Raw genomic sequence first — 18,718 nt, forward strand, 5'->3', positions numbered from 1 at the left:
TGGACAGCCAAAAGCTACTTAAGAAACAAAACACATCCCTATAAAATATTCTCAGGTTGTTAGTCACGAGTGATCAATCCTTTGCTAATTTTCCGATCTTTAAATTACTGATCCGAGAGTTCATACTTTATTTTTTTTTCACTCCTTAAAAAAAACCCTGAGAAAACATTCCCAGACTAAGACTTCCAATTGTGAAAATGATTTCAAGTCTACCTTTACTTCTGACTGATCAAGTATACGTTATGGTTCAGAAAGCATAGCGGTCATTAGCTTGGTTTCTAAAGAATTTAGCAGGTTATAAAATGACTTCAGTGACATTATCACAGAGCTTCATGACAATTCTCAGTCACTGAGTAGAGACATCTTTAAGAATTAGTTTTACAGATGAGTAGACAGTTAGAGAGGTTTAAGCCCTTGCCTTCTGGCTAGTAACTGCAGAACAAGGGCCCTACCTCTAGGGCTCCTTAAGAAACAGGGAAGGAGACCCATCATTTCCTCCTGCGTGTGCTGGGGGTAGTAGCCTCCACATTTAAACCCAAGTAAGTAAATGCTACTTCAAGCCCATTGCTACTTGCAAAATGTGAATATTACTCATTTTAACCTTTTCCTTTTTCACAACTGTTCTGCACAGGACAACTGCCTTGATTCGAGTGAGCATTTTAAAAAAAAATACAATCACTCATTCATGCTTTATCATCAAGGGTCCTGGCTCTATTCTCATGAGCTGAAAGTCAGCAGGGCCGTATTAAGAGACTGTTATAAACCTGAGAATTACAAGCTAAAATTTAGATATCTTGATACTTGCAAATGAAGAGCTACTGCCTATTAACCTGCTCAGTAGGGCAAGTCAAGAAACTTCTCTTGTGGCTCAGATGTGGAGAGAGGGATAGACTGAAAAAGCTATTTTGCTTTGATTTCTTTATGAGTCAGAATTTTATTAAGTGTAATAGTAGAAGGAGGGTCTCAATTCAGAAAACTGCATAAAGACAGGGCACAAGTTAAGGCTTCCAAATTGAGAAAAGGCTTTTGAATATTTGTTCTGGAAGTGCCTGGCAGTGTGCTGTGCACACCCCCCTTTGCTCCATGCTGGTTGCCACATTCCACAGATGTAAAGGACCAGAAAGAACAAAATGCTTTTCCTACAAGAAAAAGGGAATCTAACAGAGCAAAGCTACTATCAGGCTTTATTGGAACTTTTCGAACCATACCAGAAAATTCTCTCCGCCTAGGAGTTCTCCACTTCTCCAGAAAGGGGAGTCTGCGACTGACCCTCTGGCAGCCTTGAGTGACAGCCCTCCTCCTTGCTGGGGAATGGAGGTGGCACCAGATCTGCCACACATTTCAGATAGGATCTATTTGCCAAGCAATTATGGAAATTGCCAAATTCACGACCTATAGGATTTCCTGTAATTGGTCCTACAGGATAGATATCCCATTAAAAAAAAAAAGTAGTGTGGTCAAATACATTTAGGAAACTCTGGATTAAGCACAGTCAAACAAGTTTCTGTATGACTATATTCTCCGAGTTTTGAAATATGCTGGTGTACTTTGAGGCTCTCCAGGAGACAAGGGCGTGGGGTAGATGAGCAGGGTACATAGAGCTTCCTAAATATATCTGGCCACAGAGTCCTTTTCTTGAGGAGAGTCTCAAAAGCCTAGATCAGGAAATGACAAACTCTGGCCCACAGGCCAGCTTCCTGTTTTTGTAAATAAAGTTTTAGGGGAACACAGCCACGCTTGTTCATTTACCTATTGTCTATTGCGGCTTTTGTGCTACACAGTAGAGTTGAGACTTGACAGAGATCATGTGGCTTGAAAAGTCTCAATATTTACTATCTGACCTTTTACAGAAAAAGTTTGCTGACCCCTTGCCTAGACCCCTATGGAACACACTTTGGGAAACATCAATACCTAGGGATAAAACCACTGGAGTAAGATACACAGTACAAATATCACAGCCAGGTTTATATTCCGTATTGCTTATTTATCTTGTGCAATAAACCAAAGATTCCATTTCATAAAACATTTCTCAATCTCTTCCCCCCTCCCCTCCTTGGACAAAGAGGCTATGAGCATGATAGTTGGGAGTATGGTGTTTGCTCTCCATCCATGTGAACAATGAAAACCATAAGACACCATTAATCCATTTCTGTATGACTCTCCAGCCATTTGCACCCAAACTCCGATGGTATCAAAAGAGGTTTCCTTACTTGACTGGTTCCCATGACTCCCGCTCAAAGCCCCTGTGAATGGATTGTGCAATTGAGGACTCCATCAAATCCACATATCTAACCACAAGTGGGGCAAACAGGTCTTGCAGGTGTTTGTGAAATTTTCCATTGCACAAATTATCTAGAACAGATAAGCAAAAGCTCGGTAAGAATCCACAGTTGCTCCATCAGCATACAACGTACACATAGAGAGGACTGTCTTCTACATTAAATATACCGTTTCTAAAAAAAAGCCAGAAGGAAGAAGGAGGAGGAAGAGGAAGAGGAGGAGAAGGAGAAGAAAAGAAAAAAGTACATGAGTGGCATCATGCTTCAATCTGCGTGGAAGGAAAATGGAATTCAAAAACCTTTTACCCATTTGTGTCACTCTTCTCAAAAGGGAAAAAAATAATGCCCCCTTGAACAAGAAAAGCAACAATTGATACTTTTTTCTTTTTTTTTTTTAGGTTTTCTTTGCACCTGCTCCCTTCCTTCCCCTTACGTTACCAGGAAGAAAGAACATTCTGTACCCCTCTCTTCTGTCATCACTCTCCCTGGGGAGGAAGGTCTATTTTACGGCTATGTGTTGCTGGAAGATACTTGGAAATGCTTGGGGTGTTACTTAGCAAGAAATTGTTTTTCATCTAGGAAGCATCTTTTGATAAACATTCAAAATGTGTAGAGGTCAATTTAGCTTGTTCAAGAGCAAATAAAACCCATAGGCATGGGCACCACTTTCTCACTGCTCTTGGGTTCTTCTGCCTAGTCAACAGAGGGCTTCCCTGCAACAGGACGCTTGTTGGAAGAAAGGGAATTTCATCAGCTGTAAGTTTTTTTGTTTTTTTTTTAAGTAATCATAAAACTATGAAGAGCTGTGTCCAACCTGTAGTCTGCCTGGGATAAAGATGTTTCAGCAATCTGTTATCTGCACACTACTTAGGAAAGTCAGACGGTCAAAGATGATACCTACAATCGGTCCGGAGAAAATCATTCAGCAGCTGAAACAGTGGAAAACTGTCCCACGTGTCTGGGGGCTGCACCTCTAGCGCTGCATCCATGTCCACTGCAAAGAGTGACAGGAACGTCTCGGCGTGTTCCACCATCAAGTCTGACCACCACGCAAAGGCCTTTGAAATGTGGCAGAGAAACAACAGAAAAGAGGCGATGAGCTTCTGTCTCCGACCTAAGATGTGAAGTCAAGGCCTGGCTGTTCAAGATTCACTGTGCATCCAGCAGGGTTTGGTAATTTTATTGTAAAGAGAACAGCTTTTTTTGGATAGAGTTGGGCCTCTAGGTGTCCCAAGGCAATGCTTTTCATGATTCCAAGCCTGCCTTAGAAAGTCTTTACTCTGACCTACCGGTCAGAGGATGTAGCTGCAGAAATGACAGGTGTGGAACTTCTGTTCAATTTACAATAACTCAGTACGTTCTGAGTCATGCTCTTTATCACTCTTGTTGGCTAGTTCTTGCTCTAAAATATTAGAATTTGGGAGTTTCTTCACTGTGTTTATGGGTTTTCTGCTGGTCTAACTTGAAAATAGGCAATTATTATTTACTTATATCTACGCATCCGGGGGTTAATTGTCTGTGGTCTCATACAAGCTCAGCAACTCGTGTTTCCCTACACGTTGGAAATGTCACTCCTATTTCATACCAAGGCGAAGGAAACCATTGTTGCGATTGTCACAAAGCTTTTGAGTCGAAATCTCTTTAAGCAGGGAGCCTCCGGTTTTGCATCCTGTCTGTAGGAAATATCAGGCTTTAAGCTAGGAGACACTCAGTAAGATTAGGACTTACTTTTCTGAGGGCTGGACACATATGTACATTGAAAACCAAAAATATCAGTGAAGTAACTCATTTTCATGCACGTGGGTCCTTGGAAATCATTGTGCAGGGTCTCAGAGGTGACATTCACATCAGATGGGCCAGATGTGAATGCAATTCAAAGGCATGCATGCATGTTGACTAATCATTTCTGGCAGGGGGCATGCAGAATGAGTGGCAGTGTCAAGAGGCGCCCCCCCCCCTCTTTTTTTCTTTTGCTGATTTCAAAGAGAGCAGAAAAACAAAAACAAATTGCCAGCCCCTTCTACTCCCCCACCTCCCCACCCAGTGCTGTAAAGTATTTATTTACATGGGAAACACTTTCCGGAGCATTCACCAAAAAAAAGATGAGAAGGCATTTGGAAACATGAAAGATGATTATGGAAATAATTCCATAAATGAAAGAGTTTGTTCAATGGCCAAGCTCTTCTGTGATCTATTAGTTATTTGGGGATATTCTAACAGCCACCAGGAGGCAGAATAGGGGTCCATCTCTCTTCTTTCATGAGATTTCGTTTTACTTACTTCTCCTTTATCAACATGTGGCTGGTTTGCAAATTAAATGGAAAAAATCAAGTCATGGGCCATTCTGCAAGGTCAGCTTGGCTGGAAATAGACACCTGCTGTTTCCATTTCAATTGACAGTAAAACCTCACTGATTCAGAGTAATGGGAGAGGAGAGATGCTAGTCTGTCAGCAAAAAAACCTAAATTACTGGGCTTTCTAAAAGAGAACTATCCTTTTGCTACTTTCTGTATGCAGTCTGTACCGGGGCACCCAAGTAGAAGGTATTGATTATCATATAAATGTATCATAAATGTAGAAGTATTTTTTTTTTAAAAAACTTCTAATAATTGTAGATAAATTGACCTATAAAGTGAAGTCAAAGAGAGGGAAGCATTAATTTTATAGATCCTGGGATGAAACTTGGAAGATGAGCCTTTAGAATTTCTAGAGAAAGTTGAGACCATGTCAAATATTTTACTTAGGAGAAATTAAAAGAGCCACATCCACAATTGAATTGTCACAAATTAAGAGTAGTTGGGTCTGAATCGATGAGGTTTTATTGTAGTTTTACCACCTGGGGATGAGAGCCCTGGGTTTTGGGGCTTGTTCCACTGACTACGTGGCTAAATCCAGCAGAGGAAGAAACCCTCAACCCCACCCGCAGAGCTCTCCTAGCCATCTGCCTACTAGGCAAGGATCTTCTAAATACTGAAACTTGCTGAAGTCCCACTCCTGCCCCCCAACCCTATGTGGAGGGCTGACTCTCAACATCCCTGATGCAGGATATTTGCAAAACTCACAAAGGCACACCAAATATTGGCTGGTACTTATTCTTTAGTTATTTATTTCACTTTGCATCTTCAGGGTGAGTCCAAGAAAATAGTTACTAGAGAGACTGAATTGCCTTCCCAGACACAATTTTGCTCTAGGATGACAAGAAAAGAAAGAAAAAGAAAAAAAAAAACAACCAAAAAATGAGACAAAACAAAAAACAAATCTTAAATGCCTGTAATTAAAAATTTCTCAGCCCAACTTTATTTATTAAAGTTATAATTGAAAAGCTGCAAACCAGAGGCCATAAGAAGCACCTATGTCTACTATCTACAGAAAATTTAGTCCCTTGTTAGAATTTGATAATGTGTTGAGAAATTATCTACGGTTGTTACATTAATAATCATATAGATAGGAAGCCCTACAAATAACAGTGACTACTGTGATATGAATTATCACCATGGAAGTCTGGCAGAGGAACATAGGATTCTAGTGAAGGAAGAGAATTTAAATAGTGGGGGGGTTTGTCGGAGAAGTGAAGTCCAAATTTATTTTTCTACACCCAAGGTATTTTCTTTCAGAGCCTCATAATCAAACCTGACTCTCTGAGAACGAGAAAAAGATTCAGGCAAGGGCAGTAATCACCAAAAAGCCATATCATACTTTTAATCAAACGAACAGAGTCTGTGTATCTAGGGTGGGCAAGGCAAAGGTTTAAAATAAAGCAACAACAACAATTATATTTATTTATCTTATATTTGCTCATACAGGTGAATGCTATTTTTGTACATGAGCTAACTCAATGTCTGTGGGTGTCTAAAGTCTTCAGAAATCTTTTTCCAAAGACAAAAGGGAGCTGTACTTTGGCTTCTAAATACTTACCCAGTGTTTTTCATTCTGGAAAGGCAAAGATGTATGCTTTAGGGGTATAGTCAGCCACACTGAACACACTCTATATTTTGTACACAAACTACATGTATATATGTACCCCTCTGTGTACCACAATACATATATACATATACATACATATACATAGAGAGAGAGATTGGGCAAGTGAAGCAACAGTACATAAAGGCATAATTCCTGTGTGCGTGCAGGTGTGTGTGTGCACATAATTTAGGCTCTGAGAGCAGAATTAAGCTGTAATTTAGAGATACGAGTGACAACTTCTACCGTGTACTGCACGTGTGTATACATGACATAGTCTTATCTGGGGGGAATTTTTTTTCTCCTGAAACAGTTAATTACTTTACATTGGAATTCAAAATAGTTTTAAGGCTTATTGATTTTTGGGGGGGAGGCAATTCTACTTGTCACTTTTATTTGTGTGGTGGTGTCACCAAACAGCATGATCACACAGCCAAGATCCATGCTGAGGATTTAGTGATTTTCTAGAGTTTATCGAGCACCCAGAGAATATGGCAGTGAGTACTGGCCAGTAGAAAACAAATTTCATCTTTCATCCTTTTGGCAGCAAAACCTCATCCTCAGCGTGCCAGGGCAAATTCTACTTCCTTGTTTACAGCCCAGAGGCTCTTGACCAGGCTCTACCAGGAAATCAGCTGGGCAGTTTAAAAAATTACCAGTACTCGGCCCCTCCCTATGAGATTCCAATTAATTGAGCTGGGGTGAGACCTGGGCATCAGCAATTGTTAAAAGCTTCTGAGGTGGTTGCGATCTGTACGTGAGCACTGAGAACAGGTGGTGATGCCCTTCTGGCCCACTCTACCGTTCAAACCCAACCTCCTTCCAGCATATTCTGACTGTGTCATTCATTTGGTACATTCCACGTAGGTTTTGTCCTTTTTATGATTACATATTCATATATTTTGTTTCCTTAGTGACGTATTCCTAATAATACAATAGCCAAGCTTTGTGGAGTGCTTACTGTGTGTCAGGCATAATACTAGATGCATTACTATTGGCCTTCCATCCCAATGACTATCTGAGGTCCATTCTATGACTATCTCCAATTTACAGCATAAGAGAGGTTAAGTAATTAGGCTGAGATCACAAAGCAAGAAAGCAGCAACGCTGGACTTCAAACTCAACCTCAGAGCCTGAACTCCTGGCCACTCTGCATACTATCGCCTGAAGGTCAAGACTGCCTGATGCCTCCTTGTCCATCAAAAGAGCACTGAGGTAGCTGCCTCAGTGCTCAGCAGACAGGTAGTTTTTGATCGATTGAGTAATGAGGTTTTGTGACTGGGTGAAACGACGAATTCAGGAAATAATCCTGTACATTGATCTAAAAGCAAACTGGGTCTCCGAATTCTAAAGTATGCTGAAGTTTTCATTCCTAACTTCTTCTTTTTCAGTTATACATATACATATTTCTATTCTTTTTCAGATTCTTTTCCCATATAGGACATTCCTAACTCCTAAAGTTAATAAACAAGAAAAGAATTGAATTGATTTCTACCCTATTTATGAATGGCTTTTGAATATGTAAGATTAAAATATTTTTGTGATGATGGTTACGAGGGCAGTTTAAGATGGTGATTAGCACATAGTGAAAAAGGGCTTTCTGGAAAAGTGAAAAAGAAAATGTCTTCTTTGGATTATCAACTTTTCTTTGGTACCCCTTGTGAGTAATTTGGGAAAATATCCTCCTTTCTCAGACTGCAGCAGCCTCAGAAAATAACTTGATTGAATCAAACATATATGTCCATGTTCTTCTTCTATCATTCACTTAAAGAACAACTGTAAGTGAGGAAAACCATCTTCTTTGTATCCACGTCTTTGAAAATTTGGTCTGACATCTTGGGAAAAGCCTCAATACCCACAGCAGGGGAGGACTGGCCAGACCCCTCTACGCCCCTGGAGATGATTTTGTGGACACCCGGAAAGAACATACTTACCATCACTTGAACCCCAGATGCCCCTAATCTGAAAAGCACGTTGCACAGGATAGAGCAGAAAAAAATTCTAGCCCAGCTTAATTTTATGTCTGAAGGTGAGTCCTATGTTTTTACGTTTAGAGTGTGTTGATTTAGCCCCTCTTCTCACTCTTGGCTGTGCATTTGCTGGGTGCTGAAGGGGTTAGTTGTACCTGCCTCAAGGGGTCTTCACCCCATTCCAGAGAGGGTTTTGGGGGAAATCATGATTCTCTGGCACTCTCTCTATATATAAATACTGTATATATGGTTGACATACAGACAGCTGTAGAGGAAGATTAGTATCACTCTGGCTAGCTACTACTGGTGACTACGCTCGGTACTCATCTGCTGAAGTAAAGGTAAGTACAGACGGACATAGGTACTACGACAGGCTAAGGGGACAGAATCAAGACAGGTAGGAGGTGTGTGTTGGGATGGAACTGCAGTGGTTTTTAAGTGTATCAATTGCTTCATGCACGCGCAAGGTAATCTCCCACATTTACCCTGCCGTGGAGGGCCACCCACTGCACAAGCAATCCACTGGCAATTGCCGTTACATTCCTTGGGTCAGTGTTAGGAAGCAGGGGCACTGGGAAAAGTCCCATTAGAAGACATGGTGCTGGAAGGGCATGCACAGACTATGACAGCAGGTGGCTGACTCATTCGTTTTGGTCACATACCTCTTTCCCCTGCCACGATCAGCCAAGATTGAATGGAAAAACAGGGAGGAAATTTAAATATGCAATCAGGCATTAGTTGGGACGACTGGCTTTATGGTGTATTATATATTATTTAACTATGCTGTCGATTTTCATTTAGTCATGGGAATAATCATTTTAGGTGCTTCTGACATTACTTTTATTGATGCCCCCTTTTTTCCCCCCTTTGCTGTAGATTTGCTTGGAGGGGAAGAGTGAGAATGAGTACAGTTTTCAAAAAGGCTATTTTAAGAGAGATGATTTTAAATCTCAGTTTTGAAACAAGCAGTGATATAACAGTTTGATCATAATGAAATCTTGGAATCTTTTCTTGGAAGGGTTGGGTTGTTTAAGTCCTTACAGGTTTGGGATTTAGTTAGCCTTGAAATCCCTCAGTTTATAATTATTATCAAAATAATCATTTTGACAGTGGTTTGTAAAAAAAAAAAAAAAAAGTAAGCTGTATTTATTTAGATGTATGTTGGAGAATCGACAAGTTGAACAACACAGAATAATTTGTTTCTGTCACTGCGTTTAGCAACCCAGGTCATCTGAGATTAATCAACGAAGACTCAAGGGTGAGTGGACTAAGTTACGGAGATAAATTCAAAAAGACGGTTCTCGATCCACACACCAAATAAAATAAACCGAAACAACAGTGGTAGCAACAGAAACAACCACAAAAGACCAAAAAGTATTTCATGTGTTCCTGACAATAACCATATGCTGCTTGATAATTATCTTGAAGATATACTCACCTCTTTGGCTTGTTGCTAGAAACATCTGAAAACTCAAGATGAAACGTATATCACGCAACCACTTTTCAGTTGCTTTAAACAACCTCGCAAAGACTCCTCCTGCAAAACTGTCACTTTCATTCATCTTTACAAGGCCAGTTAAAAGAAAATGGGTGTTAAGGCATCTTATTTACAAAGTTGCTGGTAGAATCAGTTCTGCAACATCATCTAAAGAACAAGAGACTTTGCCCTTGATGCCCGCTTACCTCTGCATGGTGTTCCTCGTTTTGCTGAAGAACTTCAATGACTAGTTCAGCAAGACGTATTGTGTCTTCCAGCTTTTTGGCAGGAGTGATTAACCGGCCTACATTTTCTGTAGTACAAGAATTTGTGTTAAAATTCAGCGAAAGCGGCAGGCTAGTTTTGTGGCCATTAGAACTAGTGGATAAGAAATTCCAAAGAGTTACCCATTTTTTTGTAAAAGTTTCATGCAGATGTTAAGTGCCACATAATTAGTAGTGAGCAAACCATAAAGCCATTTTATTACCATCACCATCATTATTATAATACATATTAAGAAAAAGCAGTGCTCCAGCTTCCGATTTGCTTATTAAGCTATATTAAGACTATGACAGCCCATTTCAAATTTGGTGACATTTTGTACACATGTTCTTTAAAGACAGCATAAATGGACTATCTTATATCCCTCTCTAGACAGTGCTCGTGCTTCCTGAGGTGAGAAGGTGTAACAGAAGCTTAGTCTTGATTGCTGCCACATTTGTCCCTTAACAGTCGATACTATAGCATTGTTTTTCGGTCTAGGTCTGTACGTTTAACAGGTATTGGAAAAAAGCAGATTCAAAGGTCTAGCTGTTTTAAATTGTCCAGGGAGGAGACTGAGAATTAACGGACATTCTTGGGCCATTAGGTAGAAGGCAGGATAGAATTTTTAAAAGAGTGTTGGGTGTAGATTATTGGATGAAGTGGTTTGAGCCACTGGTTGGTACAACTGAAATGTTATCAGTTAGGTGGCAACAATGTACTCCATTTTTTTCTTTTAGTTTCTACTGTGTTGAAAGGGCTTTGATCACACTCAAGAACAAACTGAACCCTGATTTCTGTTGTATCCTTTATAGAGCTAAATTCATGACTGTTTGGCAATGTTATTATGTTACCAAAAATTACATTTTTTTTTCCTGTGGGCGAAAAGAGTACTATTTGAAACATAAAGGTTTTCTTAGCCAATGAAATGGCCTGAATTCAACCAGTCTAAACTCACAGGGGAACTTGCAGTTCATGCTCAGACCCCTTCAAACCTTGATGCCTGAGTCATTTAGAGCCCATGGGTGTAACAGCAATAAGGATCCTTGAGCACGATTCTACAAGGAGGATATATATGTGCACAAAAGGACTGCTGAAACTTATTTTAATCTCTTCATCTGAAGCAGGTGTGTTTTGGCTTCAGGATTTTTCTGGCTAAAGAAGATTACTCAATACTTCACAGGAAGGGTTGGTTTGTTGGTGCTGGTTTGGTTTTGCGTGGTGTGGAGTGGGAAACAAAATCGTAGCGATTGTTAATTAAAAAAACAAACAAACAAGCAGCTCCTCATAATTGTTTCCTTGTGCATTTGTTAAATAGGCGATGAACATGTCAGATGATTAGTAATCTACGATTTAGCAACGAAAAAGAAAAATTCTATGAAACACTGTGCAAATGGAGTGGTCCAGCCAATGGGACCTAAGAGTGATGGACCTAAGAGTAAGGTTATTGAGGTGTTGAAAGTTTCACTCCAACAGAGCCTGATGACTGGTGTGACACTGGGCTTTGTGGACTCAGGCCAATGGAACACTCCATTGTCTCTGCCAGGCTCAGCTGGAAATGTGGCTGCATATAAGGTTAGGACATGAAGGTGGGAGCTGTGGGGAAATAAATATGCAGATTAGGCAGAGAACCTCCAACACTCAGAGTAAGGAAATGTGCAGAGTTTAGGGACTGACAGCTCATTGCCTGGTCCAGAGCAATAAATATTTGGAGAAAGAATGAGTGACAAGATTGATTTCTGTGCTTTTGGGGCACCTGGTCTGTTTATAATTTCATAAGTGGACTATCATAATTCTGTTAGTAGACTTTCAGGCATTTCTACAAACATACTGTGTATATATGTTGGGGTAATATGTGTAGAGTGAGGTATTTGCATTTTGATAGTAAATATGCATAGGCTACTATTTTTTTTGTTAGTTGATATTCACATTTACACATCAATTTGCAAATTCCTCATCCTATGCTTATTACCCATTTGACACATACACCCACATACACACATCACACACTTACATACATCTTCTAGGAAGCAGACAAGCCTGCACATTAATACAAATCTGCAGGAAATCCCACTTGGGGCACATCTTTGAAATCTCTTACTTTCAAAATAGAGAACATTGTCCTTTCAGGTGGAACACTCACCAAATCTAGGGGAATTCTATCTGTCCATGACATATGATATAGAAATGGAAATCACATCAATATTTTTATGTATTTTTATTTAGAAGCTGTGAATGATCTTTGTGTTTGGAGAAATCCAAGATGCGTAAGCTAGGACCACCTGAAGATTTGTTTTAATATGCAGTGCTCTTAGATTGACTACCATATATATCAATAGATACACATCAAGTGTACATGCACACGCAGTCTTTCTGTGAGTGTGTACACATGCACGCAGATATGTGTATGCCTGATGTATATATACAGACAGTATGTTTAATAAAACCTTTTGCAATTTTGCTTTAACATGCAACCATTTAAAGTCAGCAGGTTAAGTATCCTTGAATCTAGAACGTTTGATCTTCCAATGAACCCATGTAGCCACACTTTCATTTATTATTAATTAGCTGCAATTCCATTATCTGCAGATCAAGCTACTTTATTGAGACACAACTGTAATTTCCTCTTCACCTGCGTTGCTAACTCACTAGCTAGTAAAAATGGTACAAAAAGCAACTTCTTTAAGATGTTGTCTTTAAAGAAAATATTGTGCAAAATCCTCTAGTCCCTCCTCCCTCCCCCCCAACAGAGGTCAAGGAGAAATTTGTGCTTAGAAACGATTTTTTTGGGTCACGTCTGCTGTCTGCAATATCTGGAAATGTATTGCAATATTCCTATCACCCAATCTTGTACTAGCTGGAGCACTGACGAAGGGGAACTAAAAATACAATATACTTGGTAAACATTTCATACAACAGAATTGAAGCTCATAACGTAGAAAAAAAATCGTCATGCAAAATGTTATGCAACAATGTTATTTTGTGCTGACATTGAGGTTTGAAAATGTTGCATATGTCAGACAGAGCTAGACAAAAAAAAAAAATGTGGACATTGGGAAATAAATGCTCTCTTTTCGAGTCTCTCAAAACCTACAGTGTCAAACTCGAGAGTCTGAGCCTCAGGTTAGTATGCTAAACAAAATTTCTAAAGAAATGAACAAAAAAAGCCAACTGAACTAGAAAGCTGTCGAATAAAGGAAAGGTAGAAGTTTACAGTAGTTGATTTTGGCCTAGGCATGCCTTTGAGCCTCTGATATAACATGCTGGTCTGCATTTGGGTGGGTGGAGGAGGCCCAGGAAGTGGAGGGGGAGTTGCTCGGGTAGGTGAAGAGAGATGGTAAAAAAGTAAAGAGACAAAGTGACTGTCACGAAGGATGACAATTAAGATGACAAACTCTGAGAAGAACAAACAAACAAGCAAAAACGATCAAACACGAATGGAGAGCTGCTGCTTCCTTGGCGTGACTGCAACGTTACAGAAGTGTGACACTGTCTGACGAGGGACGGGACTCTTACCAGCACCCTCAGCACCACCGTACTGAGACACTCAGAAGCAGAATGCAAATCCTGGATGCCTTCATCCAGATGGATACACATGAATGATGGTGGCGGCATCATTGACCGAAAGAAGATAGACTTTTTGTACAGTAAAGAATAACACCTATACGTTAATAGCTGCTTCCTCCTTCCAGGTGACCAGAAACAGCCCTTGATGTTGACATAACTGGAGGGTCTGGCTTCTTATCCCCAGCATGCGACTTAACTTCCTATGTAACATTGTACCTTCTACTTAAGCCTCTCTGTGCTTCAGCTTCCTCCTCTATAAATTGAGACTATTAACATCTTTTTTGTGTACCTTGCAGGGTTGTTGATAAGAACAAATAAAACAGTGCATGGGATGGATCTCTGTAAAGCTTCAGGTGCCTACAAATGTTCATTGTTATCTCCTACACTGTGGGAAGGCAGGAATTAATTGCTTTGCAAAAGCAGATGAAGAGCCGTTATTAGTTCAAGTGAGCTAGGGAATATTCTTGCTCCCTTTGTGGAATTTCAACATGTCAAAATCTGTCATTTTGGGGGAAAAAAATGTGTGGTATCTGATTGTTTCCAGCTCATTTAATTATTTTCAACTTGGAATTCTCATGGCTTTTATATTGTGGGTTGAATCATATATAAAAACTTGCCAGCTTATCAAATATGTTACTTGCTATTCCAAATGTTAGAATACGGTAATCAGCACTTGACCCATCTGTCATGTGGTTTACAATATCAGCACAGCAAACATCCTATAACAATAGCCTCTCCTTCAACACAGGCACAGAGCACTATCAGCTTCTGCAATTCTCTCTCTTTAATGAGGGTCTCATTAACCTCAGACCTGGTCCTTTCTAATGGTTCTCGTTTATAAAGCAATCTGTATGGTGATTGCCAAGTTTGCTTCTTGGTTTGCTTGAATTTTTCAACTGGGAAAATGAATTTTACTGCAGGCTTACAGGAAATGCAATTCTAGCACCATTAATTAAAAAAAATATGAGAAATTAGGATAAATGTAATATTCTGGAAAAACCATCTCTTAAAAGCAAAAGTTCATGTCATTCTTTTCTTGTGGGATCACCTCAATGTTTGAAATGAAAGACCAAAAAAAGAAAAGAAAATCTATTCACTATTCTCCTCTTACTTAAATCTTTTGTTTGGGAATGACTGCGTGTAAATAGAATTTTAGAAAATCAGTTTTAAGTGACAGCTATATAAAGGAAGGCAACTACTAATCTCTTCTTTATAAAAAGGTACTCTACATTTTACGTTTCGTTAAAATCTGGTTTCCACCTATAGCTGGGCGGAAAGTTGGGTGCATCTCTGGTAACACCTTCTTCTGGCTCTTTGAATGTGTATTACTTGAGTGTGCAATTCTTAGGGAAACTCCTTATTTATTCTTCCCAGATAACAGAACCTGTGTAAACCACTTGATATGGTGCTTTATAAAACAATGAAATGTCCCCAGGCTGAACCATAACTGGCGAGGCAGCAGATACATATTTCAGCTCAATGGGTCTTGATGAAAATTCGTAAAGGGATTCCCTCCTGCCAACTGTCTGTCCAGAATTCTGACAGTGAGGTTTGCCACCATAGAAAAACAAGCTCCCTATTTTTTTCCCCTCACAGAGCAAAACAAAAACATCATACCTTGGTTTCCAACTTCATTTACCCAATTACCATTGCTCATGTTTACACAATTAAATCTGCTTGGCTTCCAGAGAGGGAGTTAAATGTGACTGCAGAAAAATAAAGAGAGAATTCCTCTGCAGGCTCAGCTAAGCCAAGGAAGAGAGGCATCCAGGAGTGAGAGACTCTCCAATTAGCCCTTAAATAACCTGACCGTCTCTGTTCCAGCAAGTGAATTGCCAGTCCCTGAAATATCATATGAAAGATGGATATGGTTGATGGAAAGCCCACTTACAACCAAGTTCCAACCGATTTATGTGTTGCCGAAGATGCCAGTGTTTGTATTACACTATTACTAAAAATAACTAGCCTGGAGCAATTCACTAGGATTTGGGGGTAGGGGTGGATAAAAGCTAGAGTAGGAATAGAATGCTAAGCAGGTAGCCACAACACACTTTCCAGAGTACTATGCCTTCCTAAAATGATGGCTCCACGGACCATACATTTAGCGCTATAATCCAACATAATTTCTTTAGTGGGGCATGCCATCAAATACACTTGATTCCCTGTATCTTCATCACTCCCTTTCAGAAGAGTCCATCTTGAGGACAGTATAAACTATATGGTAATAAAGACCAGTGGATGAATCATGGATCGTTTTCTCTGCTCTTTTCATTGCAACCATCTCTGTCTCTTCCCTGTAAGGACATGGGCAGCATGGCCTGTCCATTCTATCTCTAACATGTCTCCTGATTTTATCTCCCACTGTACGAGATCATGTGCCCACACTCTTGCTGTGGGGGTAGACATGCAACTCAAGTCTCATCACCTCCACCTCAACTGTTGCTAAAGACTCCAAGCCAGCATTTAGTTCCTTCCGTCCCCTGTAGTTCATTGATCATGCAGCGTCCATGCTGATCTCCATAAAGCACACATCTGAACCTGTCATACTTCTGCTCAAAAGCCTTTAAGAGCCTTCCCTCCTCTCCTCACCAAAAAGAGTTATGCCTTCATAACACAGGCTCAACTCCTCTGTTGATACCTCTACTTGAGCACTTATGGCCCCTTAATAACGGCCAATTATATGTATGTTTGTCTTCCCCTAAGCCCAATGAATTCTTTATTTATAGGGGCTAGAACAGTACCTGGCCCAGGGCAGGTCCTCAAATACTGGTGGAAGGAAATCCTCAGTGAATCCTGCCCAATGGTGTGCTTTCATGGAAAACCAAATACTCTGTGGTTGCCATGTGCATAAAAACTATACAGCAACTTTTATCTCTTACCCAAAGCCCCTGGTTACTTAACAAATGCATTAAGCTGAATTGCTGAATAGTAAACATTATAACTTAAACCTCCAAACCAGAGAACAACTTCAGGTGTCTTAATGAGATGAAAAATGATTTAAGATAATTAAAATTATTTGTATTTAAATGAAAATAAATTATATCCACAAGAAAGAAATAATGCTATTATAATATTTTTTTTCTCCAATTTGGTATCTTTGTATCCCAAGTCAGGCTTTGTCCCTGAGACTGAGATGTTGTACCTAATAAAAGTTAAGTTAATTCTGGATAGACACAGTAGTGGACATCTGTTATTCTTGTATGTGCAGTCGCCTTGCTCAGAATTGCCTCTCCTCCACTCCATGTGGCTCTAGTGGGAATGCAAGCAATAAACCCTACAGGGACAGTCATGTGAGCCAAGCCAGGCCAACCATAGCATCCCAACACCACCATGGGTATTGTGATTGGCTCAGGGATTAACATGTGACCCTAGCTGGGCCAATGAGACTGTTCTCTGGAATTGTATATAGTTTCATAGGGAGGAAAGTTCTTTTTCCTCCAGAGTCATTGGCTAGGATAAAAAGCTGCTGCGATCTGTGGCTATGTTGCTCCCAACCCCTCCTACCATGACTCCCAGTCACATTAAAGAAGGCTGTCAACAGTTGGAGAGATCAAAACAAACTAAAAGTCTTTATTTCTGAGCCCAATCTCTCCATGCATTTCCTAGCTACATAGGCCAAAAATGACCTTTTCTTGCTTAAGCTATTTAAGGTTGTTGTTGCTGTTGTTGTTTTTGAGCACTTGCTCTAGCAAGAATACTGATTTAATAGTACTATTAAATATTCACCCAGCCCCCAAATAAACTTTCACATATATGGCCACAAGCTCTTTGGGACAGGATCTTGGGGCATCTGGAAGGATGATGAGCAGAGGCAAACACTTCAACAAGGCCCAGGGACATCCCAGACAGTTCTACTTGGGAACCAGCCCTTTACCTCCATGACATCCTCCTCCCTGCCATGCATCAAAGACCCCGGCCTAGGTGAAATCCCCATGTGCTGCATTCCTGCAGCATCTTGCATCATCTCCCTCCACAGCACAGTCACCAGATGAAATTACTTGTTTTATGCCTGTGTTCTCCAGTTTATTTGGAGCTCCCCAAGGGTAGGGACCTCGGTTGCTTTTCCTCATTGCTCCCTCCCCTGGTGCCTGGCACAGGTCCTGGAACTTAGTGGGTGTTTAACAAATATATGTGGAACTATATTGCAATGTTTTACTTTGGAATTTATGATAAAGAGATAAATCAGCTGCCTCTTCTATTCTGCTGACATCCAAACTGCAACCCCTGCCTCAGCAGCTTCAGCATCACCTAAGAGTTTGTCAGATCTCCAGGCTCCACACCAGATCTACCAAATCAGAATCTACATCTTAACAAGATCCCCGGAGATTTGTATAAACATCAAATTTGGAGAAGCATTGTTTTATATTCCATTTCTGAAATCAAATAATATGTCTATATTGCACATTTGGATTTGGAGGTTTCCTTTTAAATAACAACACACAAATAATAACATATAATTTTATGTTTATAATAATAACATATATAAAATTATATCTCTATAGATAGACAGACAGACAGATAGATAGTAATGGGTGCTTACTATATGCCAGGCACTGTGTTAAGAGCTTTGTTTGGAATATGTGTTTTAATCTTTGCAACAATCCTTTGGGAGGAGGAACCATTATTAACCCCTTTGACAGAAGATAAAAGGGAGACTTAAAGAGGTTAAAAAACTCATTGGAGCCAAGATTGTGATTTAAATTTTTGGTATAACAGATCCTGAGTGCTCAGGCTGGTCCTGGGGTGCTGTTTTCTTGGAGCTGTATGTTTAGGATTCTAGTGTGTGGATGCCTGGCTTCTTCAGCTGTCACACTGGAAGCGAGGCCAGTTACTAAATTGTGAGTGGGGCCAGTATCTCTTGGCTAAAAGACAAGGCAGCCTGGTGGCAGGGGCTGGAGGGGAGTGGGTATGTGTGAAGGCCCTAAATAGTGTGCAGGACCCCAGACTAGAGTCACTCACTGCCCATCTTATTTTGAAACTGGCTTCTTTTCTCTAAGCCTTGGTTTCCCCACCTGTCAAATGAAGCTCTGGGATTCAGTGATTGCGAAACCCCTTTGTGGTGTTATAATTTTATCATTAATAATCACAGGTGTTTCACAGTATAGAAGTTGAAAGTGTGGGCTTTGGAATTAGGCTTGTGTTCAGATTCTGTCTCTACAACTAACCAGCTATGTGGCCTTGGACCCAGTTACTTAACATCTATT

The 18,718-nt window shown here is 40.2% G+C and overlaps 1 protein-coding gene across 20 annotated transcripts in view; it reads right to left on the reverse strand.

The window, feature by feature from the left end:
- The window catches only part of CADPS (calcium dependent secretion activator), a 477,472-nt gene that overhangs the window by 92,376 nt on the left and 366,378 nt on the right, over window positions 1–18,718 (reverse strand). For 8 of the 20 annotated variants that reach the window (XM_036869050.1, XM_036869049.1, XM_036869047.1 and 5 more), the window contains 4 exons: window positions 9,893–9,999; window positions 8,872–8,880; window positions 3,181–3,337; window positions 2,211–2,352 (listed from right to left, as the gene is read on the reverse strand). In XM_036869050.1, the coding sequence (XP_036724945.1) occupies window positions 2,211–2,352; window positions 3,181–3,337; window positions 8,872–8,880; window positions 9,893–9,999 (415 nt within the window). Of the gene's footprint in view, window positions 1–2,210; window positions 2,353–3,180; window positions 3,338–4,559; window positions 4,581–8,871; window positions 8,881–9,892; window positions 10,000–18,718 lie in introns of all 20 variants that reach the window. The other 12 variants (XM_036869046.1, XM_036869037.1, XM_036869033.1 and 9 more) reach the window with 3 other exon arrangements.

Source organism: Balaenoptera musculus, chromosome 11, assembly GCF_009873245.2.
Source record: "Balaenoptera musculus isolate JJ_BM4_2016_0621 chromosome 11, mBalMus1.pri.v3, whole genome shotgun sequence".
In the NCBI taxonomy this organism is placed as follows: domain Eukaryota; kingdom Metazoa; phylum Chordata; class Mammalia; order Artiodactyla; family Balaenopteridae; genus Balaenoptera; species Balaenoptera musculus.